This window comes from Harpia harpyja, chromosome 3 (genome assembly GCF_026419915.1).
Source record: "Harpia harpyja isolate bHarHar1 chromosome 3, bHarHar1 primary haplotype, whole genome shotgun sequence".
Taxonomy (NCBI): domain Eukaryota; kingdom Metazoa; phylum Chordata; class Aves; order Accipitriformes; family Accipitridae; genus Harpia; species Harpia harpyja.
The window spans coordinates 63,691,014-63,716,530 of NC_068942.1; the positions used below are offsets into that span (position 1 = coordinate 63,691,014).

Consider the following 25,517-nt stretch of genomic DNA (forward strand, 5'->3'; position numbering starts at 1 on the left):
TGCCTCATCTCAGTGAGTAACCCTCCCACAGTAGACAGCCATGGGATCTCATCAATACAGCTCTGGAGCAGAGCCTAATTTTCTGCTCATAGCTTGAGTGAGTGTGAATTCAGCATTCAACTAGATTATCTTATGCAAAATCCCATCAGTAGGTTTCTGTTCCATGTACTGTCACAGACACTTTTCCATGCCATTCCCCATACAGAAGCCTGTTCATTCCTCTGCTTACCAACAGTCGTCTTTCAGCAAGTTACACCAGCGTTTCAAAATCCTGATGGCATTCAACTAGTGGTAAATTGCTACCATTCACTGCTGCAACGAAATACAGCAATTCAGCATGCCGTAGATAGTGTTTTGGTATCTTAAGTCACTAGCTGAGGGCAGCAATTTGGTTTCTTTTCTACTGTAGCATGAAAAAACCCACTCACATTTAAGATCCTTGGAATGAGTCCTCCCACAAATTCCTACATCAGTTCCCAGGAAAAAGTTTCCGTAACACCCAGAACGGAATTTGAACAACATAACTAACGAATTAAGATGTACTGTCTCCAAAATTACTATTATGGATAACTGAGTAAGATCCAGAGACATCATTTATGGCCACAGCTGTTGCTTTCCACAGCTCAGTCCCAATTCTGCTGTTGTTTACTCAAGAGTAAATCAAAAGCAGCTCCTCTGAAATCAGGAGTCCAAATTGGTGGGAGAATAGAACAAAACAAGTAACGTCCCAGCCTAAGAAGGGTCAATAGTGATCTACCAAAAATTCAGGAGGAAAAAAAAATTATGCCAAAATAGAAAAGTCACTCCCCTTCTTCCTCCCTACTGTTGCTTATCTTACATGACCTCTATCACTGATGAGTCTGACACCACCTACAACTATAAGAAATATAGGACTTTGTGGAAGCCAGTTGAGTTGCCAGTAAGTATATAAATCTTGTCAGCATCTAGACTGTTATAAATGTGCTTATTCTCCAGAAAAGATAACCACAGTTTTATTGCCATTGCATTAATCTGCACTAAATGACCAGACATGGCAGCAATGATGAGCATGGTGTGGGTGCAGTATCTCAACTACTGGGCATCTAAGCAGCTCCAGCCACTTCATCAGTAAGATCTGAAGGCAGGCTAAGAGAAGCCCCAGGCCAGCCAGACCACTGAACAGTGAGTGAGTGTCCCAGTAGCCATCCACAGAGCCACTGTCCAACAGCAACAACATTTCTGCTTCTTCAGAAGAGCCGCCTTTGCCTCCACAATTAAAGAAAGTGTACGGTACTACTTCTGTGCCTGAATTCTTCCAAACTCACACAGGAATTAAGTCAGAAAAACTAAGATACAAGACTGATACAAGCATTCAAGCAGATACACAGGATCCATTTTACCTTTAAAGACATCAGAGCACAAGTGTCAAGGACAGGGACTCATAAGCGCACCAGAATGGACTGCCTGTGTTTCTCTGCTGCTTGTCAATTAAGCACTGCCAGATAATCAATTTTGGCACCTCTTCTCTCCCCCTAGCCCACCTGTAATAATTTCCCGGCTCTGGAGCTGAGCAAGTACCCTGCTTTTGGCCAGCTCTGAGACACTGGAGCAGGTGGGGAATGGTTGTGGGAGGGACTGAAACTAACTGGGAACTAGATGGAATGACAGATGTTAGGAAGCAAAATCAGACAGTTTTTTCCTTGAGACCAAAACTTAAATACTGAATGATAACAAGCCCGTTGCTACTACTGAAGAAAGCAAAATGTCATTGTTCTTAAACTACTTAATATCAAACTGACTTAAACCAGAAGTACCAGAAAACCAGCAAGATTCATATGTGTCTCATTAAGGTAAACTTTCTTCAGAATCTTCCTTTACCTAGAAAACAGGAGACTTGACTTATACTGGTTCAAAATACCAGATTATGAATCAAAAGATGGAAGTAAATACTTAAGAGAGAAATTTTTACTAGCTTAAAAAATACTTAGGAGCATGCAGCACAGTCTTTCCCTAGATGCTTACTGAGCAAAACTTCACCAGAGGCAGACATGTGGGTGGTTTTTTTTAAGCACATCTGTGTTCACAAGATTAACTGCATCACAACATATTGCTTTGTTATAGCTACATACCATGTTTGCACCACGACCTCATCTAGCAATGGTCTGCCCAGTCCTGAAATGACATAAGTCAATTACTTCTATACGCTAAGCCACCACTGACTAATGTACAAATACCAACAAACTAAATTAAAAATAGAGTCACACTGGGTCCCTTTTTCATAAGGATTCCAGCTTGTGCTACCCTGGACCACTCCTTTGTGTTAACTAGATTTACGATGAAGATACAGCAATTAGCTGAAAATAACGCAGAAGGAGCAGGTATGAGCAGCCTGGAGACTCCTTGTCAGACCCCACCAGGCCAGTCGTCCAAATGACTTTACCAGGAATGTGGAGCTGCCACAGGAATGAGCCACGGTTTCAGCTGCCTGGGTCAGCAAGTGGGACACAGCAACTGCCTGAAACCAGAGCAAGGAAAGGAAGCTTCTCCAGCAACTCAAAGGCTACTTCAGGCTGCCTGAAGAGTATTTTCAACTACTCAATTATTTTCAACTGCTCAATTACAATCAAGTCTCTTAAATGCTTTTTCATGAGGTCTTCATCCAGGAAGAGAAGCCATGCAGCACAATTTACTGTGCTCTTTACGCCAACTTAAAACACTCCACTTCCCTTTTAGGAAAGGAAGGAAGAAGTCTAAAGGACACGTATTTTGTAATTAAAATGGATTATTTGATGTTTTGTTGAAGAACTGAAGTGCGAGACAGAAAAGTGCATGCTTGGCCAGACCAGCAAGCCCAGTTCATCTCTAGCGTTCAGCCACAACCAGAGGTAGTGCAGGTGCCATCATCAGCCTGCTCCTCAGGGGCATGCCGTGCCTACCACCATAGGAGTTTCACGGGGATCGCCCATGGGCCAGCACTCGTTAATGGACACATAAAGCGCTCCTGTGTATACACGTACTCCAGCCCCATCATCAGCAAGGCCTCTTGTGCTGAAACCAGAGCACGGCCCCAGGGTCCGTGCTTCGTTTGCTGGCAGTGACAATGGCAGTTCGCTAGCTCTCCGAGAATTAGGAAGAAACCTAGGTGGTGATGGGGATGTAAAGACAGCTACGCAGAAACGCCTGACAATTGATTTTATGGATGTCCTTCCCTCTTCCATAATAGCTTTTCAGAGGATCCACAGCACAGCTCCACTCAGAGCCACCCCTACTGCAAGTATTAAGACTTTTGGGCAACAGAAAGAAAATTCTTGCAAAGCTGAGAAAACACATGTGTGTGTGCACACCCACCCTCGCACAGTTTTCTTAGGACCATTTCACCCATGTCATATGGGCCCAATCCAGCAACAAGCACGTATCTGACTGAACATACAAGCAGCCCCAGTGATTTCAGCACAGCTTGTGCTTTCGAGGGTAAGAGCATCCTCCGCCCTTTCCCTTCCCTGTCTTCTCCCACTGCCGCCAGGTCAGCTCTGAGCTGGCTGAAAGCCGTGGGCACGGTTTCATGCCAGATTAAACATTGCTGAGCCCACGGCCTGTGCTGACACGGGTGCTCGTCTGACCACAGTAACCATGAGCTAAGCAGGGAGCTGAAAATGAATCCAACTAAATTCGCCCACTGAAAAATAACCCAAACGAAAATAAACACAAATAGTTTTCAGCCCGCTTACTGCATGGTGACACACGTGCCAGTATGAGCTCAAGAGGGGAGGCAATACAGCCCCGGATCGGTTCAATCCCCCAGCAAAGGGAACAGGTGGTGGCCAGGTTGGGCAGGGACCATGCCTGATGGTGGCAGCCCAGATTTTGATCCCTTTAAATCAGCTGTATAACACCACAAAGAGCCACTAACGCAGGCCACTTGAACAACAAGTAACACAGTCCTGCTCCTAGGGGAAAACCAAAAGAAATGTCTCCAGCAGAAGCAAGCCTCCCACTGTATTTAAACTTCTTTTCTCATTTCACCCTATCCTTTACCTTGTGGTAGGGACCACATCCATTATCCCATCAAGCACTCGTGCACTGACTCTCCTTGCAGCTGCCAGCCTCTTACCAGACCTCTCTTCCATCAAGAATGGCTTGCCTCCTTAGCAATCCCAAACAGAGGTATGCCCCAACCTCCCCATCATCTCTACTCCCTCCGACATGCTGGCACAACTGTTTGTTGGACTGCGCTATGACCCAAATCAGGGAATTAAGCTGAAAATCAACTCAAGAATTAAAAAAAGAGGGAAGATAAAAATCCAGCCAGATCAGATCTCTGACCAGATCCCTGGTTTGTCACAGAAATGCAAAAGTTCATCCGCCAGGAACGTGTTGGAGCGAACAGCCAGGAGCAAAGGAGGTGCGACCATGGCTGAAAAACGGACTCATCAACCCCACCACAGCCCAAGCCCAACAGGTAAAGAGTGGCTTGCTCCTGCTTTCCTGTCTGGGCTCTTTCAGTGCTGCTTAGCATCCTTCATATCATCTTTACTGTGGGTTAAGAGCACAGACGCGGCCAGTTACTCCAGTTTATTTAACCTAAATAGCCAATACCCTCTGGTAGGTCAATAGCCTGTCAATGTGCAACTAACACCCCAGTTACCCAGCAGGGCACCTGCCCACGGGCTATCTTAACCAAGAGCAAGATAACGTAGGTACCTTAGATATAAGGTCCAGAGGAGTCTCTGGATATTGCCAGCTCTTCATCACTACTTGAAAAAGAACTGATTATGCTTTGCACAGCTCTAAACCAGTGTCATGGTTTAACCCCAGCCAGCGATTAAGCACCACACAGCCGCTCGCTCACTCATCCTCCCTGCCCCCGCAGTGGGATGGGGAGGAGAATCGGAAAAAAAAGTAAAACTCGTGGGTTGAGATAAGAACAGTTTAGTAATTGAAATAAAATAAAATATAATAATAATTGTAATGAAAAGGAAGATAACAAAAAGAGAGGGAAATAAGGTCCAAGAAAAAAACAAATTATGCGCAATGCAATTGCTCACCACTTGCCGACCAATCATGCCCAGCCAGTTCCCCGAGCCACGATCCCCCCCTCCCAGCCAACTCCCCCCAGTTTATATACTGAGCATGACATCCTATGGTATGGAATATCCCTTTGGCTAGTTCGGGTCAGCTGTCCTGGCCATGCTCCCTCCCAGCTTCTTGTGCACCTGGCAGAGCATGGGAAACTGAAAAGTCCTTGACTTAGGACAAGCACTACTTAGCAACAACTAAAACATCAGTGTGTTACCAACATTACTCTCATACTAAATCCAAAACACAGCACTGTACCAGCTACTAGGAAGAAAATTAACTGTCCCAGCTGAAACCAGGACAACCAGTTAATACAGGCAGACTCCACTGCAAAGAGTAAGCTCTCATGTAAAGAGAAGCTTCACTGGAAGCTAGTGAAATGGAAACATGTGATTTCCATGCACAGCTTTAGGAAATCTGTTATTTAAATATTCTGTATAATTTCTTGGGTTTGCACTTCAAAAACAAAACTGAAAGGGTTCAAGAAAAGCTCTCCATAAATCGTTTGCTATCTGGAAACCCCACATTACAATATGGTTCTAGAGACTTTTATGACTGCTCTAGAATGAGATGACCCTCATTTCTCTAAATAGCAATTTGAGGTGAAAATTTCTGATACTAGAGAGCTTTTTAGTATGACAGACTGGGGTATAACAAAATGGATTTCAAGTTACACTAGACGAATTCCAGCTTAAAAACCACAACATCTCCTTTTAACAATTTGGAAAATTAACAGTTGGACCAGCTTATTTAGGACATTATTTTATTAATGGAGTCAACATCATCTGAAGTCTTTAACATGAATCTGAGGGGTTGTTTTGGTCTGGTTTGTTTGTTTGTTTTTTACACTTTAGGTCCACCAGATGTTATAAACGCAGTGAAATTCTGATGCTTGTGTTGTTTGGGTCAGTCTAGGTGATAACAGTATTAAAAAGGGAGGAGACCATTCCTATTCCCAGAGTGCCACTGTGCTTTCACAGGAAATATCCTCGAATAATAACGTTAAAAAAGGGAGGACAGGGTCCCTGGTCCCTTGCCTTTGTATATATGCAGACTGGATTAGGGGATTCTAAGGAAAAACAAGTAGGCTCCTTTTCCTCTCACTCCAGCTAGGGCTTACATTTCTGCAGGGTTTTACCTGTCAAAAGCCCAGACATTACCACATCAGAGGAAAGATGTTGGCAGGAGGGACTCCTGAAAAGTCTCCTGTGACCAAAGCGTCCCCCACGGCTCTCATCTGGTGCCCTGGCAGAGCGCTTACGAGAGGCAGGCAGTGCATTAGATGAGGACAAGTTGGTCATCGGCTCTCACAGAGCCCAAGGACCACTCGGGAGTCCTCAGATCTCACAGCCTGCTCCAGATGGAGGAGGAGCCTGGCTGGATCTCCATGACCCAGTTATGGACCACGTACTTCTAAGAATAACTTCCACATCAAGCGAGGAGAATTTTCTTCTCCCGTCCCCATAAACATATCCTTTACCCTCATTACATTTTTATTAAGACATCCCTCAGCATGAGTGCCAAACAAACCTTTAAGAGACGTGAATTTCTTCAGCATGCATACAGCTAGGAGCATGTGTGCGTTTCCCTATCTCAGACAACACAGGGCAGACACAAAGAGGAACCCTCTTGATAGGATGGATGCACGAAGAAGCACAAACCGGGGAAAAGATGGCAGAATAGCAGAAAAGAGTATGGGATGACAGCCCCAGCTTCTCTAACCATGGGCTGTCCACGGAGACAAAAAAATTGCAGAGAAGCCAACGAGGTCAAACATCCCTTCCCCTCATCCACTCATTTGACAATAATCATCGAGAAAGTTTGCATTCATAAAAGGCACAAACGTATCACATCCCCTGAAAATATAATCCTACCAGCCCTTGTTCAAAGCAGGAATCCCTACACAATCCCTAAACAAATCTTCAAGGGGGGGGGAAAAATAGGGCTTAGAACAAAATTTTTCAATAGACCCTGAGCTAGAGCAGCACTAGTGGGCGCAGCTATAATTACAGCAAACCTACATAATGCGTCTGAACTAGCTTAGCCCTTTCCCTGCAAGCAGAGAAGCTGCCACATCAGTAACTCCGTTGCTAGGGCAACTGCTTACTTTCCATATCAACTGCAAACTCGTTGCTATGGAGACACATATACAAGAAAAATTCCTCTCTATAGCCAAGGACCAGATGGTAGGGAAGTCAGGGAAGTCATGGGCTAACGGGCTGTACTAAATGGGACACACACTAGAGGACATTTAGATCTGTATGTTCACAATAGGATTAATCTGAATGACTGAATTCACAGGTCTGGCAGTATAAACAAAGCCAGGGAACTCCTCATCTACTCCCCGTCATGTGATACTTCACACTCTGGCCAACTATTATTAAACTGCTGAGCTCAATGCAAAGAGGTTTGTACAATCAAGGGCTCAGCATTTTCCCTTCTTCGGCCCGGCTCTCTGCCTTGATCCAGGAGATCAGCCTCATCGCAAAGTTACATGAATAGTCACTGTCGGCTTGCCAGGTAAGCCTGATAGCACTGCAGCTGAAGTGGAATAGCAGCAATGCATAAACAAATCCAAGCAGAAAAATGTCTTTTCCTGGCGTTCCACACCAGACCTAAAAGCACCGGGACAGGGCAAGACAAAAACTGAAGTGATGCAGCCTGTAAGTATTTTTTTCCCCCATGATACAAGGATCTCACGTCAGGAAATGCAAGCATCCATAGACAGGCAGAAAAAGCTGCATACTACTAAATACATATTTAGCCCCATGAATATAAATTACTGGCACCCAAGATTGAGAAAACTACTATGCAGAGGGAATTCAAAAAAGAATTAAGTGTTCAGCAGAACTTTTTTTAAAAAAATCATTACTGAAAGGCTACACAAACAAACACTGGAAAGCACAACTATGAGAGGAAAAGCTTCTAGCTTTTCACAGTGTGTCAATGCACACCAACCAGCAAATGCCTGCAATTCCCAGCACTGATTAACTCCTTCCCCCCCATACTGTACATGTTTCAGAGCCTATCTTGTTAGCATTTTATAACATGCGATTTGTGAAATGCTTTTTTTTTTCCCCACAAAAAAATCAGTGAGACAGGCAGACTCCAAACCTGCAATTTGCAGAATCTGGCTGGAAAGGGGAAGGAGTGGCATGAAATGATTCCTTACCAAGGAGAGTACCCCCTTCCCCTGCCCTAAGCCTCAGCCCAAAACCAGAGAACCCTTCAGATGGACACCTTCCTTCTCAACAGCCGAGATACTTGCTGCAAGGTACTCAAATCAACACCAAGCATGTGTGTGTGTGCACACACACAAAGGTATTTTCAAAGCCAGCAGTTGACGTTTACAGCTTTCCAATTCCACAATTAGCTGTCAAGCACCTGATTCAGCAACCCTGACCAAGCGCCAATTCTGCACTCGGGACTCTGTCTGCCACATCCCTTGGCCAGGACACGAGAAAAAGCCCAGCAGGGGATTTAAATGACCTGCCTTGCTGCATTTTACATTTGAGATTCTCATCTCATTCACCTTAATGCTGGCAACCTGCAGTTATTAGCATCTCCAGGAGATGGAAGAAATTATTTCTCATAATCTGGAATTTTCCAGGAATGAATAAAAAGCCACATCGTTATTCATACAGGCAAGGCCTCCCACCACACCTTGTTGTCTAGCTATGTAACCATGGCTTTAATCATAAATTCGAGACGCAGGTGACTAGTCATGCATTGTGCTCCGCCACTTCCCTGTGGAGAAGCAGTGCGTCGTGGTATTGTTCATACGGGCTCAGCGGACTGCCGGATATTTGACAGATAGACATGAAGACAAGTTCCTCATAGGAAGGAAGCTGTAATCTAAATAGTCAACTTGTAAACAGAGGAAGAGGAATAGAACAAAACACAAATGGCAATGTTAAACACATGCCTTGCCTGTTACAATATTTTGTGGTTTTTTAAAGGTATTGTGTGAAGGTTTCTTATGGTCTGGGACAGGATCATAAAGGTCTGGTGCGGCATTTGTTATTATAGTCTCACTTCCAAACAAGAATTTAAGACTCAGGTTTACACAAAACAAGATCCAGTTCAGGAACAGGTTTTTTAATCTCACGCACAATCTTTCACAGCAATTAGTTTATAAAAATACCAACATACAGTGTGTGATCAGCAATATGTGGACAGCAGATTCTAGGGAGTAACATTTAAAATAAAGAAGAAAAAAACAAAGATAAAAGTGTCCATCGTCTAAAAAAGGAAAGCTCCAGAGAAAAGAAAGTTAAGTAATCTAAAATGAGAAGTTGCTAGTTTATGGTAAGGTATGACTCTTCCTCTAGAGTTACTTGAGCTCCTATTCCACAGCATTTAAAGTTAAATCGCACACAAAATAGGGAGAACAGCACCACCAACAGAAGTCTAGTTTCAGGGTAACCAGTTACAAGACAATCACGGCATTTACTTCACTGAAATACAAAAGTTGAGTGCATCTATTGTTTCTGCCAGGAGAAAGTGTCCTCTTTCTGATCTTCAGCCAATTTTAGAGACAGACGGTCAGTGATGCGATTTTACCCGCTGTTTATTTCACTAACCTGTGAGAAGGCCTGTGAAATTAATCTGCAAGCTGATATTTTTATCAGTATACTTGTACTTTGCCAAAGATTCATCCAGACCACTGCTTCTTGAGACGGTCCCCTTCGGAAACTGATACCTGCTCCCAGGCAGATTGACAAGGTAGAAGGCTATGCAAAGGACTGCCTCCACCGCTCGGCTCGCTTCCCCATTCCCTCACACACAGCCCCTTCCTGCAGACACCACTGAGGATTCAGCAATGAAACCAGGCGACAACAACAGAGATCTGAAAGCAAAAATGTGCTCCCCGGGCTTCTGCCACCACACCGGTCACAGAAGCTACACGAGCCCAGGGAGAGAACAACCAAAATTTTAGTGAATGGTAACTTTCACCTTTGATGCCAGACCTATCTCCTCTCCTTGAAGAGTTACTTTAAAACCTGCCTGAACTGGAATGAAGCTTCATCACCAAAATTCAGAACTACTTATGTTTGTTTAAGAGAAAGAACAGTTTTTTCAGATTACAACACAGACAGGGAAAAAGCGATGGGCTCTTACATAAGGCATACCCTTTCACTATACATTTGTATAAGCCAAGAACAGCAAGCAGCCTATTTATAACATGATTACATTCATCTAGTATAGCTGGAAACCATTACCACAGCATGATAACTAAAAACAATATTTAACCACTATGCATGAAGACACCAGCTGGGGGGAAAAGAAGAAACACACACACACCCCAAGTATTTTCTTACAGATGTCTAGACAATGAATTTAATAAAATCAGAATGAGCCACGCTAAAGAAATGTTGGCTCTCTGAATTTAATGAACTACGTTACCAGGGACAGCGTTGCATATCCTGCGTTTCACTGCTATGGACACATTCTGGGATTAGCAGGTGAATATTTTCAGAGCCAGACAGGTTTCCATAGTTCCAGACTTACCTGACTTCTGTCTTTGTCCACTTTCTTAAAACACTTATTCAAGGATAGATTATGTCTCACAGAATTTTTCCATCCAGTGGGTGCGTTTGCAAAATACGGAAAGTGTTCCAAGATCCAGTTGTATATATCCTTTACGGGCAGTCTTTTGGTTGGCGAGTCCTCAATGGCCATAAATATGAGGCAGCTAAAGGAATAAGGAGGTTTGCAGTTGGGGTTCTGCTTGGCATCATAGGGCATGTCAGAGTGGGCAGGAGACGGCGGCGTGTCATCACCGATGTCCTGAACAGGGCTAACGCTCCTTAACACTGAGTCCCCAAAGCTTTTCAGCAAGTTCTTGCTCTCGTGTAACCAGTTCAAATTAGTTAGTTCTTCATCTTCCATGGCCCCTTTATCTAATCTGATGGCAGGCAAAGAGAAATCTAGGTCCTCGTCATCATGAAGCGCCTTTGATAAATCGCTATCTTGGTAACGTTGGCTCAATCCGCTGGGAACACTAATTCCTGAGCCCTCTGGCTTCTTACTGGGAGGCATGACTGGACCCATTTAGACAGCAACTCCTGGGAGAGCAAATCCGAAGGAAGGGGAGAAAGAAACAGAGAGAAAAGTTAGCTCATAAAAAGATACCGCGTAACATTTTGACAGCTTTTCCCTAACCGGTCAGTCGGCCTTTTGCCATCTGTATTAAAAATGACAGACTCACATAAACACTCATCTGCAACTGTTGAGTAAAATAATCTAAAGTCAGGGCAAGGAAAGAAATTTCAGTCGATGGAACAAGACGATAATCCCGATACACTTCAGTTCTGCATGTATGTGAAGCCCCACACAGGAAATCGTAAAGACATGTCCCTTTAATGACAAATATGTGTATCAAATCATTGAATACTCTGATTGTATCACTTTAATAAGCATGTGAACTAAAAATAAAAAAATTTAAAAAAAAAAATAGAGGGGCTTAAGGCCAGTTGCTTCAGATTAAGTTCAGCTGTTTCACTTTTGAGGATGATACAACAGCACCGTGATTAAAGCCACTCTGGGTAAAGGCTGAGGCAGCAAGCATCCAGTCTCACCACAGTCGCAGTTGCAACAAAACTCAGAAATGACAGCAGAACTTCAAAACCAGTAAGGGTGGGAGAAAGGAAGAGGGAAAGCAACCACAGTAGTTTTGGGACCAAGGCCAAGACATGGGAGAACAAGCGCCAGAGGACTAGAGCACTTCAAAAACATATATAAACAGAAAAGACTAACATAAGCTGAACTGTATTTCAAACACAGTAGAAAACAGACTCAGAAAGACTACCGTGATGCTCAACAGTGGCCCAGGAGAGGTGGGACAAGCTGCCGAGTGTACTGCAGCAGCAAGCCCCGGGCAAACACCTGTGAGTGGTAATGTTCGGGAGGACCCAAGCCCTTCAGAAGCTGGCTGAGGTTGGGCACCTGACCAACTAACAGCAGCAAACAGGAGCCCAACAATTCTACTTCAGAAGCAGGAGACAGGCTCCCTTAGCTTCTCCGTACAGTAAAACTGCCAGGATTTAGGTCTGGAGATGTGAACAGAACAAAATAAAAATTGGAAGGAGTTAATAACGCATTTAAAAACAACGAAACTTCCTGCACAACCGCTGAAGGAGAGCAAGATGATTCCCTGTATCTAAAATGTATCCTCAGCAGTTCCCTGAAGTCATGCTGTCACACAGTCAATACTGTAAACGAAGGGCAAAAAACCTACAGGTAACATCAGAATGAACCACCCATCCACAGGAAAAAAAAAGGAGCAAGATAGCCATTCAGGGAAAGAGAAATGATGGACTTCATTTCAGCTGTTACAAAAGGGCAAAAATGAAAAAGGAAAGTTCTTTGGGTCTTCCTATAAACACTTTACACCAAAGCAGCCATTACTAAGAGAGAAACATACAGAACTTTTATGCAGAGAAGTCCCTTAATACACACCATCACCCAACAAGCTCAGCGAACATGTGTAGTTTTACACAAGTATCTGGAAGAGGAAAAAATACCAAGGCAGATATAAACACCGGGAGGCCAAACTTACGTAGGTTCCACTTCCTAGCTTTCAAAACAGCATCCCGCACAGCCAGAAGGTAAACACGAGTATCACCGGCGTCCAGGGGCACCGGCATCGCCTACCTACGCTGCACGCTCAACTTTGACTCCAAATGGAAGTTACATCCCATGAGCTTCTAAACAGGAAAATTATATGATGGCTGACAGTAAAGTAATTTAATTGCACTGTTGCTATGACAACATGCTGCTCTCTTTCTGTTTAATTTGCTTATTTGCCAGTATCCACCCAAAGGGCCGTATCACACCATTCCCCCCCCCCCTTTTTTTTCCCCTTTCTTTCTTTTTTCCCCTCTCCAGGCAGCGGTCCCCGGGGGTGACCGGGCGGCCGCGGCCCCGCGGAGCCCCCTCCGCAGGGAGGGCCGGCGGAGCCCGGCCGGACAGCCTCCCCAGCGGGGCCGCCGCGGGCGAGGGGGGGTGCCCGGGGCCCGGCCGTGGCTGCGCCCGGGGGGGTTTAACGAGGCCCGCGGCGGCTGCCGCGGCGCCCCGCCGCCAGACAAAGGAGCGCCGGTCACATGAGAGCCCGCAGTTGGGCGAACATTTTTAATCCGCTGCCAGTTGCGGGTGCTCCACCACGCATCTACGCGGCCGCTCGCCCGACGGGGCCTCCGCGGCCCGGCGGCGGAGGGGGGGGGGCGGGGGGGAGGAGTGAGGGAACAACCGCGGGCGGGGGGGGGGGGGGGGGGTGTGCGGCGGGGCGGCCCCCCTGCGCAGCGCTCCCACCGTACTTGTCGCACGGGGGGGGGGGAAGGCGGGGGGCGGGCGTCCATTGGCCGCCGCGGCAGCCAATCAATGGCGTTGCTAGGATACTGGGACTGCTCCGGCTGGGCGGGCGAGGGCGGGCGGCCGGCGGCGCGCATACCTCCAATGCCGGCCAGATGTCACCGGCCCTCGCCGGCCGCGCCGCGCCGGGAAGGCAACTTCTCCCCACGCCCGCCCCGCCGCTCGCGGCCCGCCGGGCGGCGCCTCTTCCAGCCTCTTTTTTGTACGCGCGTGTGTGTGCGTGAGCGTGTCCCGAAGTCCTTGCCCCAGCAGCTCCCGGAAGCCCCCGGCGGGACCACCTCGGGCCGGAGGCGGCCCCGCGGCTCGGCCCCGCGGCGCGGGCGGCCGAGCTCGGCGGGGACGCGGCGGCGCGCACGCCGCGGCCGCGCGCCAACTCCTGGCCAAGTTGTGGCGCGGGGCCGGGGCGAGCCGAGCCGGGCCGGGCCGGGCCGGGCCGGGCGGGCCCGCCGGCGCCTTGCGCAATCCCCGCGAACAACGACAACAACAACTTACCTGGCGGGGAGGGAGGGAGGGAAGGAGGGAGGAGGGGGGGGGGGCGGCGGTTTCACCGCGGTCCCTTCATGGCTGTGGCGCAAACTTTCATCTGACGGAGCCGGGCATCGCGCGCCCCCGCCTCAGCCCGAGCCCCGAGGGTGCCGCGGGGGTCCCGGCGCAGGGGGCACCGCCGCCAGCATGGGGCCCGGCCGCCGCCCGCCCCCCCGCCCGCCCCGCGCTCCCGACGGGCAGCGGTCCGCCTCGGTGCGAGCCGAAGAGCGAGAAATTGTTTCCACTGCAAACAAAAAAGGCGACACATGACCAGGGAGGGAGGGGAGAGAGGGAAAACGTGGGCTGGGCCAGCCGAGACGGGAGAAGCCGCGGAAGGGAGGGCCGCCGGCGGTGGGGGAGGGCGGCGGCGCGGGCGGCACGCCTCACGGCAGGCCGCGGGGACGGACCCCGGCCCGCCGCCACCCCCCAGGGGCGCCCGCCGCCGCCCGCCCCCGCCGCCGGGAGGCGGTCCCTCCCGCGGGGGCGCCCGCCCCGGCCCCGGCCCCGGCCCGCCGGCCCCCACCCGCCGGCGTGGCGGCGGGGTCGCCTCCGGGGCGGGCGGGCGGGGGCCGTGGGCCTCGCGGCGGCGGGGTCGCGCCGGGCCGGCGGCGTCTGCCTGGGGCGGGCGGGTCTTCGAGGTCGGGAGGAAGCGGGAAGCGCCCGGGTACAAGTCTGCGGTGCGGAGAGAACGGACAGCGCTGCCGGTCCGCAGCGGCGGCGGCGACGCTCCCACTTGTACGAGTCTCTGCCCCCGCCCGTGGCCTGGCGGCCGCTGGCCACGGGAGGCCCGGCCAGAGCGACCGGCCGCGGCTCAACTGCCATCAGCTGCGCGGTGGCCGCTGAAGGCACCGCCAAGCACCGGAGGTCCAAAGATCGAGACGCCGGAGCCTTGCTTCTCCCTCCCCCCTCGAGAGGAGCAGGGGAGACATCCTTCACCGCCGAAACGGCGGGCTCCGTCCTGCGCATCTCCCGGCGGGCAGTTAACTCCTGCCCAGGAGGGGGAAAACCTGCAGGGCCACCAGGGACCCATGACTCGAGCCTCCGGTGCGAGGGGAGCCCGGCAGGCAGCTTCGAGCACGTCCGTCCCGAGCCAGGTCCTGCAGAGGCGGGCAGGGCAGGGGAGGAGGGCACGCCTGCGGGCAGCAACAAGCGGGGGATAACGCAAGGGTCTCTGCTGCTGAGGCAGCGTATCCTGAAACCACGGCCTCTGCTGAGGGTCTGTCTTCGCCTTGTGCGGGGAAGAACCACGCTGCAGAAATCTGCAATAACTGCCGAGGAAAAAAAAACCACTTTATTTCTTTAGTCTACGGAAATGTGCTTTAAAATAAGGCCCGATTTAATTAGGAAGAACGGTGCATTTTCTCCTCTGCTACCGGACCTTGACATAACCAGTATTAACCCGAGTAAAAAAAAACTTAACATCGGTTAAATTAATTGGAGGGAACTAACTCGATTTAAAAATTTTAAAAAAGTTGCCCGGTCTAGACAGCGCTAGTTAAACGTACGGTCTCCCACATGCAACGTGCTTGACCTCAAGCAGCTTCAGCGATTCACAGCACAGAATTAAGGTATGGCTGTCCACCCGCAAAACAAGGACACGAAATTGTTTCGTAGCCGATCCACGAAAATCAAGGATTTTCCACTCTGGGCAAACAAGGCTTGCAGATTTAGCATACTTCATAATTAATTTTTCCTTTCAGTATAGAGAAGGTCTGCTGCAGAAAGGTATGAACAACATAGTATGAGTTAGAAATACAGGTATATTGGTAGATCCTTTCCAGTGCAGCCCTGGACACAGAAATTATCCCTAAGCCAAGAAGAAAAGCATTTTAGCCATTTTATTCAGAAAAGTTAGGACAGCTGTCTTGAGACCTTGCAGGAATACTGTGCTGGCCCACACAGTCGATATTATCCTGCTTAACCAGGATCACCACTGTATCCTCCTGCATGTCTGTGTCGGTACTTAGTCATTTCCCAAGGCACAGGTTACCTCTCTTAATCTCTCTGACACTTGCGAAATTCACATTTTTAGACAAGAGTGGCAACTACCTCATTCTCAAAGCGCAGGGCTGAAAAGCGTTTCCTTGATTCTCTCATACTAGAAATTCCTGTCATAACTCGCTAAGACCTTTTGCTGATAGCTTTCCCTCCCCTACCCAGTGAACTGCTATTTCACATTCTTGCATATTTTCAAGACGACAGGCCAGCAGCTAGATTGAAGAATGGTAAGAATACCTACCAGGCTGCAGACTATCATTGTTAGCCACTGGCAACCCTGCCCTGTGACTCCACCAGCCCCAGCGCTCCAGCAGTCAGCAGACCATTAGTTTACACAGTTCTTATCTCATGGCCGTTTGGTTTCAAACCCAAACTAAATTACCAAGTCCTAACTCCACCCACCTGAATTTACTCCAAATGCTTCAGACGTTTTTCTGAGTGAATCAACACTTCTCTTTATCAGCAAGCAAGGAGATTTATCACATTTATCATCACTTGTAAAAGTCAAGTGTCTTAGAACAGACTACCAAGAAGAATTCAGCTAATGAGAAGTATTTCTGAAGTGAGAAGGGGGAAGCCTCCTGAGATGCAGAATAGCATGCAAAGAATATTACACCTTGAATACATTATGTATGCGTCCTATTCAGGTACACGGCTCAGTTCTGTTCAAAGTTAGTGCCGAATTCCCCATCGATATGGGTGGAATAAGATCAGTTCCAGAGTTTTATACCTTTTCCGTGGTGGGTAGGAGTTTCCCCAGAGCACACACTAAAGATTACAGTGAAGGACCGCTGCGAGACATTTGCTGTGTAGACAGAAAAGCCAGCGTGATCGAGCGCAGGGGCCAGCAGCGGGTGACACAGAAGCCTAGGAGAGCAGGGGGACAGACTGCACGCCGGGTCGGAGGGCTGGCACGGGGCTCCCGGCTGAGGCACCCCGCGTGGGGCAGCGGTGCGGGGCAGCCTCTCGCTGGCTCCCACTCACCCCTGCGCTCAGCAGCAACCGGAGCTGCTGGCTTGCAGAGCGGTAAAACACCAGCAGTGAGGTAAACACCGATATCTTGCCTCTTGGGAAGACTGTCCCCCAGCTGCTTCTGACTCTTTGCTGGAATACTTAATACAACTTATTTAAGAAAGGAGAATACTGTCTGACACGGCACCACTGAAAGATCATTAACTGCTGGCTTAGAGACTACAGCAGCAGCAGAACATCTGATGTATGACCATCAAGTAGCTCACTGTAATCTTAGGGAAGCCACCAAATTTATTAGGGTGTCAATTTCCCCATTTCTAAGACAGGAATAATACTAACTCATTTAGCAGAAGATTTGCAACACTGACAGATGAAAACTGTTTGTACATCAAGAGCGAAGTATCTGCCATACTGAAGGCCGATTAGAAGTACCAACAGTGCAGAGCTACACTTTAGCCTTGTGGGCTAATATACAACACTCTAATCTTTCCACTCAGATTTCAGAATACTAACTGCAGATGTTGCAGCATCTTATTTAATGAGGATTTCCAGCCATCGCCCTATACTCCTTTATCTCTTATCCTCCTCTAGATTGGAATCCCTGATAACCTCCCACAAGCCATCGAGCACATGAACACAGCAAGGGTCATGGGCTCTTTATCAACCCTCCAAAGCTCATCTTCCCCCCTCCATTTCCATCTCTGCTGGGAACATCTTCCTTTGCTAGTATTATGACCATGCCACATGACCTTGCTAAATATTTCTACTTTCTGCCCTCTGACCTCACCAGTCTCACCATTCAAGAGACCTGCACTTTTTATCCTCACCTTTAAGCCCCCATTCCTAACCTGATCTCCAATTATAATGTCTTCATTGACTGGCATCCTTGTAATGTTTATTCTCTCTACATCAGAGTCAGATTTCTTCCCTGAGGTCTGCTGCAAGTTTGCCAACTAAGCTTGCTCATTAGGATTTATAATTTGACATGCAGCTATACCCAAAAACCTCCCAGTTCTGAAAGGGTCCTGATGTGCAGGGTACCTTTCAAAGATGGAAGTGGACAGGGCTGCTGCCCCTTGTGATCAGCGATCAGACCCTCATAGTGGGACACGTCAGGCTCTCACACGGTACCCTGGCCATCTCATTTTGTTCCCATTCTTCCCCCATGCAGAATGACTGGCGTCCCCCATCACTTTTGCCATTTCAAAACTTCTATTTTCTCTGAGGTAATGGATGTAAGCTTGTACAGAGCAGAAGCACGACGAACACCTTCAGGCACTATTAAAAACTAAATTGTGAATACAATACGTGTTTCTTCGTTTCCTCTTTCACAACTCCTGTTCCCAGCGTTCTTCTCCAGTCCCTCATACAGAACCTGCAGCATCAACACTTTTTTATTTTTAACAACGCCAGACCAGCCTGGTTTTGTTGTTTGCGCTATGCCCACTTTTGGGGCAGAGAAACAGCCATATCTGAATTCCCACCCGAACAGCCGGAGTCTCTGCCTCTTACAGAGGTAACACACCTAACCCGGATGACAAACAGTTCCTCGCTCCCGTGAAAAACAGCAGCTCTTGCCTCGCAGCTGCTCCGAGCGCAGTCCGTACCCTGCCTTCCTGCCCCATGTCTTCTACAAGCACGCACTCCCCCTTTCTTCTCCCACCCCAAGCACTAGAAAGATACAAGCTGCACATGCAATGAAGGCCCAGCTTACTCCAGCTTACTGATAGGAGATCTGTCCTTTGCTTACTCACTTGAGACCATGGAATCAGATTTACAAAGCATTTTCCCAGCCTTTCATTTAATTATTCTTCAAGTTCTCATTTACCCCAGCTGGCGAAACCCAACAGAAACAGAACTGAATCAGTGAGAAAAGGAGCACCGATATGAAGCTTTGTCAGAAGTGCAAGAAAACAAAAGTATCTACAGCATTTCTGTTTCACAGGCTAAAATATAATGCATTCCTTACAATAAAATCCAGCGTTTTTATGAAATAGTACCTTTATGAAATAATGTAGGCACATTTACGATGTTATAGTAGGAACACTTTGTTGTGGTTTAACGCCAGCCGGCAGCTAAGTACCACGCAGCTGCTCGCTCAGACCCCCCCACCAGTGGGATGGGGGAGAGAATCGGAAAAAAAGTAAAACTTGTGGGTTGAGATAAAGACAGGTTAATAGGACAGACAGGAAGAAAATAATAATGCTAATAATAATAATAATAATAAAATGACAATAATAATAATACAAGAATTGGAATATACAAAACAAGTGATGCACAATGCAATTGCTCACCACTCACCAAACGACGCCCAGTCAGTCCCAGAGCAGCGATCTGCACCCCCTGGCCAACTCCCCCCAGTTTATGTACTAGACATGACGTCACACGGTATGGAATAGCCCTTTGGCCAGTTTGGGTCAGCTGTCCTGGCTGTGTCCCCTCCCAACTTCTTGTGCCCCTCCAGCCTTCTTGCTGGCTGGGCATGAGAAGCTGAAAAATCCTTGACTTAGTCTAAACATTACTTAGCAACAACTGAAAACATCAGTCTGTTATCAACATTCTTCTCATACTGAATCCAAGACATAACACTACACCAGCTACTAGGAAGAAAATTAACTCTATCCCAGCCGAAACCAGGACAGAAGCAAAAGCAAAATGTTGCTGGGATAAACGTATCTTTACTGGAGTCTTCTGCTATAATGGCTATATTGGTCTGAAATCACACCTAACCTAACACAGCTGGAACATTAATTGCAATACAAGCCAGTATTTCTGGTACTGTTGCAGTGTTTGAAGAGGCTGAAAAAAGAAAGAACTGTTTTCTGAGGTTTGGTGCCTGGACTCTGCTATCTACTGTACAGGTGTAATGCCACAAAATGTGGCCTGGAGTTATCTCGACATTAGTATTCACCATTTGGCAGCTGAAGTCAAACTTACAAGTAATCAGCAGAACCAGAAATCAACTGGATTTTTGTTCTTAAAAGTAAGGTGGAGGAAAAACAGCAGCCAACACTGTACAGAAGTAAAGATCAGAAGTTTGGGGGAAAACTGTAAGAGAACCAAGTTCTTTTATAAAGTTCCCCAACAGTATTGCCAAATTTAATTTCTAAAACTAAGACAAAATTCTTTCTGGACAACATCTCAAGTCCTGCCTCAGCCTTCCTGAATACAAGCTGTTCATTTCATCAAAGACTTCAGGAGTTTGTCCTTTATTTTTGCATCTATGCACGCAAAATTAAGTTGCAACAGGACCTCACAGGTAGTAGTTTGTGTTCACATCTCGTTCAACTGAGGATCTCGCGACCTGACACTAAACACAATTTGCTATCACTAGAGCTGTGAGCTAGTAGGCGATTATTCTCCTCTGACCATTTGTTTGCGCCAGGTGGATTTCCTAGCCACGATTGTACCGAGTCCCAGCTTGATTTCCAGCTCTTTGTAGCACAGGATATTCCAGGGTGCTTTCCTCTACTTAGCACTCGGCACTACTCTTCCTGTACATTTCTTGAACACTGTTCCCGGAGGAAATCCTGCGAGATGTGGGTCTAGATTCCCAGACTGCGGCAACGCAGAGACAGCTACAAGAGCCTGTATGAGGTGATGCAGTGACGAAGCACAAGCAAGACTGACCTACAGTTGTGTCTGCGAAGGGATGCTGAGAGGATGCAGGTTTGGGGAAACAACCAACATGTCATAAAATGATTAAGCAGACTTTTATCCTTGGTGTGTTTTTAGTACTACATACCAGCCTACCAAACGCATCAGGGAGCAAGGAATGGAAAGCAATGAAAAAGTGCAGTGGGAGGACTAAAAAGAGTCAGTAGCATCTGCAGAAAGCTTCTGCGCTGTCCTGTGCTCCCCTCCACAGCCACAGGTGAGGCGGGCTCCATGGCTGAACCTGAGAGCAGCTGCCAGGCAGAGCAGGTAAGCAAGACTTGGGAAAGAAGGAGGAAAGCTGGCACAGAAAAAAAGCACAACTAAATTACCCACATCCCAGCAGCAACTTCTGTTGCCAGCTATGGCCGGAGAACCACCCCCTGGCTGCCAGATTCATGTCCTGTGAGGTGGGTTTCCCTGAGTAGCTTTTGGCTTCTCCATGGTGACAAAAGTTCATTATGATTATGGTCTGACTTATCCACTGGGGCATTAATTTATGCCAAGTCTTTTGGCACTGCTCTAGTCTTTTTGGCAACAGGTAACTTCAGTTAACAGCTGCAGACATCTGGATACGGCGCATCTGACACCTCACAGATATTTTGCAGGCAATTTTCTCATTCCACAGGTTTATCACAAGCATGCCACAAGGACAGAGTGGGCCTCAGCAGCCAAAGCACTACGAAATTATCTTGGGAATTTTTTTTTCTTTAAATCTGCAGTCCTGTAAACATTGATAGTTATGTCTCCTTCTAAGGTTCAGCTAGTTCCAGCCCAGTTTAGCACTTCCACAAACATTTCAAGGACAAAAAAACGCTATGGCTATAACAAAATTTTGAAGCACGTTTGAGGAGAAAAATCATTTTTATTGCTTGTACATAGGTAGAGCGTTTTACTTATTCCACATCATTTGTCCCATAATCTTCAGTATTTTTTTCCATAATGGAAAAAAGAAATACAACATGAAAACAGCACAGTATCAAACCAAACGTCACATATAACCAAAAAAAAAAAAAAAAGCTATCACTGGAGAAAACCCTGCAGGTTACTGGACCAGCACTGCGCAGCAGAGCAGGGGTTTCAGTAGAAGACAAAGGCCAGTTGAGGCTGGAAGGAGACAGGCTGTCCTGCCACAAGCCAGCCAGCCGCTGAGCTGTCCTTTTGCTGTGCTGTTGAACAGAAGGCCCATGTAATGACAACCACAAAACTCATTTAAGCTCTGAAAAGGTGACTAATGAGCTCATTCATGCTGCCTATAAATTATTCACTACAACACTGACCCCACTCAAGACAAACTGCAAAGTAAACTTTAAATACAGGGATCCGGAGCCTCCTATGTTGTCAGCTTCTGCCTGTAAAACTTTTTGCGATCAAACAGACACTTCACTTGCTTCTGCCCCCTTGTTAAACTCGCTGCGATGTTTAGGCCTTCTTTTTTACTACCTCTAGCAAAGTTAAAGCAGCGGCAGCTGCTACGTATTTATTTCTCTGTCGTCAAGTCTTTTTCATTAGTAGTTGCAGGTAATCGTGAAATGCTATAAATAGCTTTAAATTACATTCTTCAGAAATTAAAGTCTGACCTCAAAATGAAGGCCGGGTCTAAAGAAGTAAGAAGACAACGGCACATGCATGTTTAATGAGAAGCAGCCCATCTCCAGAGCCTGTGCTTATTGATACTTCTGTGAACACCTATGATTTGTGCCAAAATGAAAACAGAGGACTTTAAAAACACACTTTTCATTTTTTTAGGTGCTGGACTGAAACAAGCTTCTGATATGTTTAGAAACAGCCCATTTCTAAGAATGCTTTTGTTATCCTGTTTAGCGTGAAATAAGAGACAGGTTATAGTTCAATGTTAGCAGCGCAAACGGCGGTGTTTGCTGCTGGGGTGGCTGGAACAGGCACTGGCTCTCTTCAAACAGTACTTTTCTTTGGAAGATAAATTGCTCACAATATTTACCAATTAACTTCAGTAACTCGCTGCATGTTGAACTAGCAACTACAAAGTGACATTAAAGACACTGTCTTATATGACATGTGTCTGATCTTCAGTGGAAAAACGTTACTCACACCTCTGGTTACACAATCGAACTCCAAAGGTTGGAAACAACTAGATAAAAGGGAAAGCCAGGAATTACATAGCTAAAGTCCAGTCACTGTGTAAGGTATAAGACAAGGTAAAGTGTGGGAGACGTAAGGCAACATCATAGTGATACCTAAATACAAGGAAAAAAAGGAAGTTTGCAAATTAAATAACCATTGCAATTTTACTAATCACTCTCTTTCTTCCAAGCTGGAAGTGCTGTAACTAAGCAGAGTAAGAACTTCTGCACTACTTGAAGAAAAGGACTTTACTACCTAGCGACAACCATGTGATTGGTCTTCATTTATTTACATCCAGGATTCTGAATTTACCAGAAATGCACAGAAACCCTGTTGCCCTGTTAGTACTGCTTTGTAAAATGATGATTAAAAAAAAACCCCAAATCCCCTGACAAACACAAGACAGCAACAGAGCAGCCTACACCACATAGCATGCAAGTCTTAACTCATCAAAAGCTCTCCACCTGACGAGATTCCTGAGCCTCTTGTAGCTGAAGGGTGTTGGCAAAGGGCTGCTTTGAAACCCGTCACATGCCGGACCCCACTAACCTGTCTGGCAAGCGGAGTTCACCTCCCGGTTCAGTGGTGGGAAACGGAGGTGCTTCCTGCAGCCAGCTCCCCCACACCCTGCTCCTCATTTCCCTAACGAGGCCCAGCAGTGATGTCAGTTTTGCTGCAAGGCATGATTTGGTCCAAATAAAAACAACCTACAGGTGGCTACAAAATCAGAGGAATGCCAAATCTGGAGGAGGATGAGCAAACAAACTGACGGTACAGCTTTTAACTGCATGCAACAAAGCCAACACTTGGCTACAACTGCCAATGAATCTGTTGACTGGTCAATGCCACTATTGTTGAGGGTGCCCTGGATGGCTTTGACCTAAGAGGTCACCTGGGGGGGGTCCCTGAGACACCGGTCTCAGCAAATTCATGCGAGACTCCCATGCCATGGGTAGGGTGCACAGCCAGCACCAGCCAACTGGGTAATCCTCACCACCACTTTGAGGCCAGCTGATGTCGCTGAGGTGAAGGCAGCTGGATGACACTGGGTACCAGGCCAACCTCAGCCCAATCCAAAGCCGTGTGCAGCTGTTACCTCTACTGGAAAACTGCTCCTGCAACTCCTCCTTCCTCTCAGCTCTCCAAACCACACAATCTCATGGTTCTCAAGACCCTAGTGTGTGCCCATCTGTCAGGAAGGTTGCGCTTCTCTGCGCTTTGGTCATACTGTTACCACAAAGTGTAGAATTTCTTACCAGAAATGAGCAAATTCAGACGTTCACAAAGCAAAAAATTCACATATTCAACTCAAACGAAAAGTTGTGGCTTCTTTGAATTGCACAATGCTCACCTCCTTATATATGAAATTGCCTCTCTGCTCATCCATTACCACGCACAGGTCCCAGTCCAAAGAAAGCTAACATTTATATGCTCCAGCGATTACAGGGTAGTCAGTGGGAGAGCGCAGCTTTGCAGAGTGAAAAAGTCCGTAAAAGCTGGCCAGATGAGGCCAAAGAATACATGTATCACCCTTACTTTTACTTACGTCTACCTATTGTCACAACTTCTGCAATAGTGGAGAAGGCAAAACATATGGGCTAGAACAAGCACTGCCATCAGTAACTTGCCCTTCTGCTACAGTGCTGGTCTTGCACACTCCTTGTACACAGCCATGGTTGACTCTGGATTCTCATACACACCCATCAGATTTAGGGAGCCAGAGGCATGCTGCACTCACGCATGAAGCACAGGACTGCAACTGGGCCTAAAGACACTCTCTGTCTGGAGACTCCCCACAAATCCAGCGCAGGGAGGGGTCCCTGGCACATGAGCTGCTCTGGGAAATTAAACCTGGCACGTGCTCCCTAGCTGTGGACCAGGATCCTGTGGTGTAAGGTACCGAGCAAGCAAAGGAAGAGCAACTGTCTCTGCATCAAAATCAGCCAAGTTCAAGAGACAACAGGGAAACAAGAGGACAATAAGGCAAATTTGACCACTTAGGTGCCCACCGCTGGATTTGGAGGACTGCGTACTTTCACTGGATTTTGTTGATGGCTCTCCTAACGCACCTGTACACGCTGACTTGGCATCCGTGAACCCCTCTGTACTTGCAGAATGGCCCCTGTCGAGCAGCTAATCTCCGTGAGTGAGCAAGCACGTGTGTGCGGGGAGGTGTGTGTGTGTGCCTGCATGCCATGGCAAGTATGTGCTCCAAGTCTCTTCAAGACTGGGATTTTGGTTGTCAAGTACCCAAAGTGGGTTCTTACTGAAATTAACGGGTTCCACTTGAGCAGAGTTCCTTCATAGGTCAGGCAGATAGAATAAGATCTTGAAAGTGGCCAGATGGAAATTTATGCCTGTGCTTGCCTTATTGAGTGGGAAGCGTGATACTGGTGCCTGCAGAGTCCTTAGGGAGGTGGGCTGAAGCTACTCTCAGGTACCCCAGGGCACTGTGGCTCTCCTGCACTATTTGATTGCACCCTTGGATTTACGCCAGTGCTAACTAAATCAGCATCCAACCCTCTACCTTTATTTCTCCCCTTATGTCCCTGTCACATAACTCCCATTTAACCTTTACTGTTAGAGCTGAAGAAGCTGGTCAGACCAAAGCTCCTCTTGCCCACATCCAGCCATGTCCTAAGGAAGAGGCAGGGCAAATGCACAGTGATACTCTGCAGCGTCCTCCTGTACTTCCAGAGACCTGCTGCTTAAATGCGATCAGATGCTGTGGTATGCTATAAACCCAAAGATACTTTTTCTTCTATCAACTTGTCTAAAAAAGGTTCATGTAAGCTTCAGCATCAACAGCCTGTAGCAAGCAGTTCCACTTTTTAACT

At 47.3% G+C, this 25,517-nt stretch overlaps 1 protein-coding gene across 9 annotated transcripts in view; it reads right to left on the reverse strand.

Annotated features, from left to right (window-relative positions):
* Window positions 1-25,517, reverse strand: part of FOXN3 (forkhead box N3) — a 215,637-nt gene that overhangs the window by 128,612 nt on the left and 61,508 nt on the right. For 5 of the 9 annotated variants that reach the window (XM_052782959.1, XM_052782958.1, XM_052782955.1 and 2 more), the window contains exons 1-2: window positions 12,617-12,897; window positions 10,567-11,123 (exon numbers count right to left, since the gene is read on the reverse strand). In XM_052782959.1, coding sequence (XP_052638919.1) covers window positions 10,567-11,109 — 543 coding nt within the window. In that variant the 5' untranslated portion in view covers window positions 11,110-11,123; window positions 12,617-12,897. Of the gene's footprint in view, window positions 1-10,566; window positions 11,124-12,616; window positions 12,898-13,507; window positions 13,528-13,920; window positions 14,177-25,517 lie in introns of those variants that run through there. The other 4 variants (XM_052782953.1, XM_052782954.1, XM_052782960.1 and 1 more) reach the window with 4 other exon arrangements.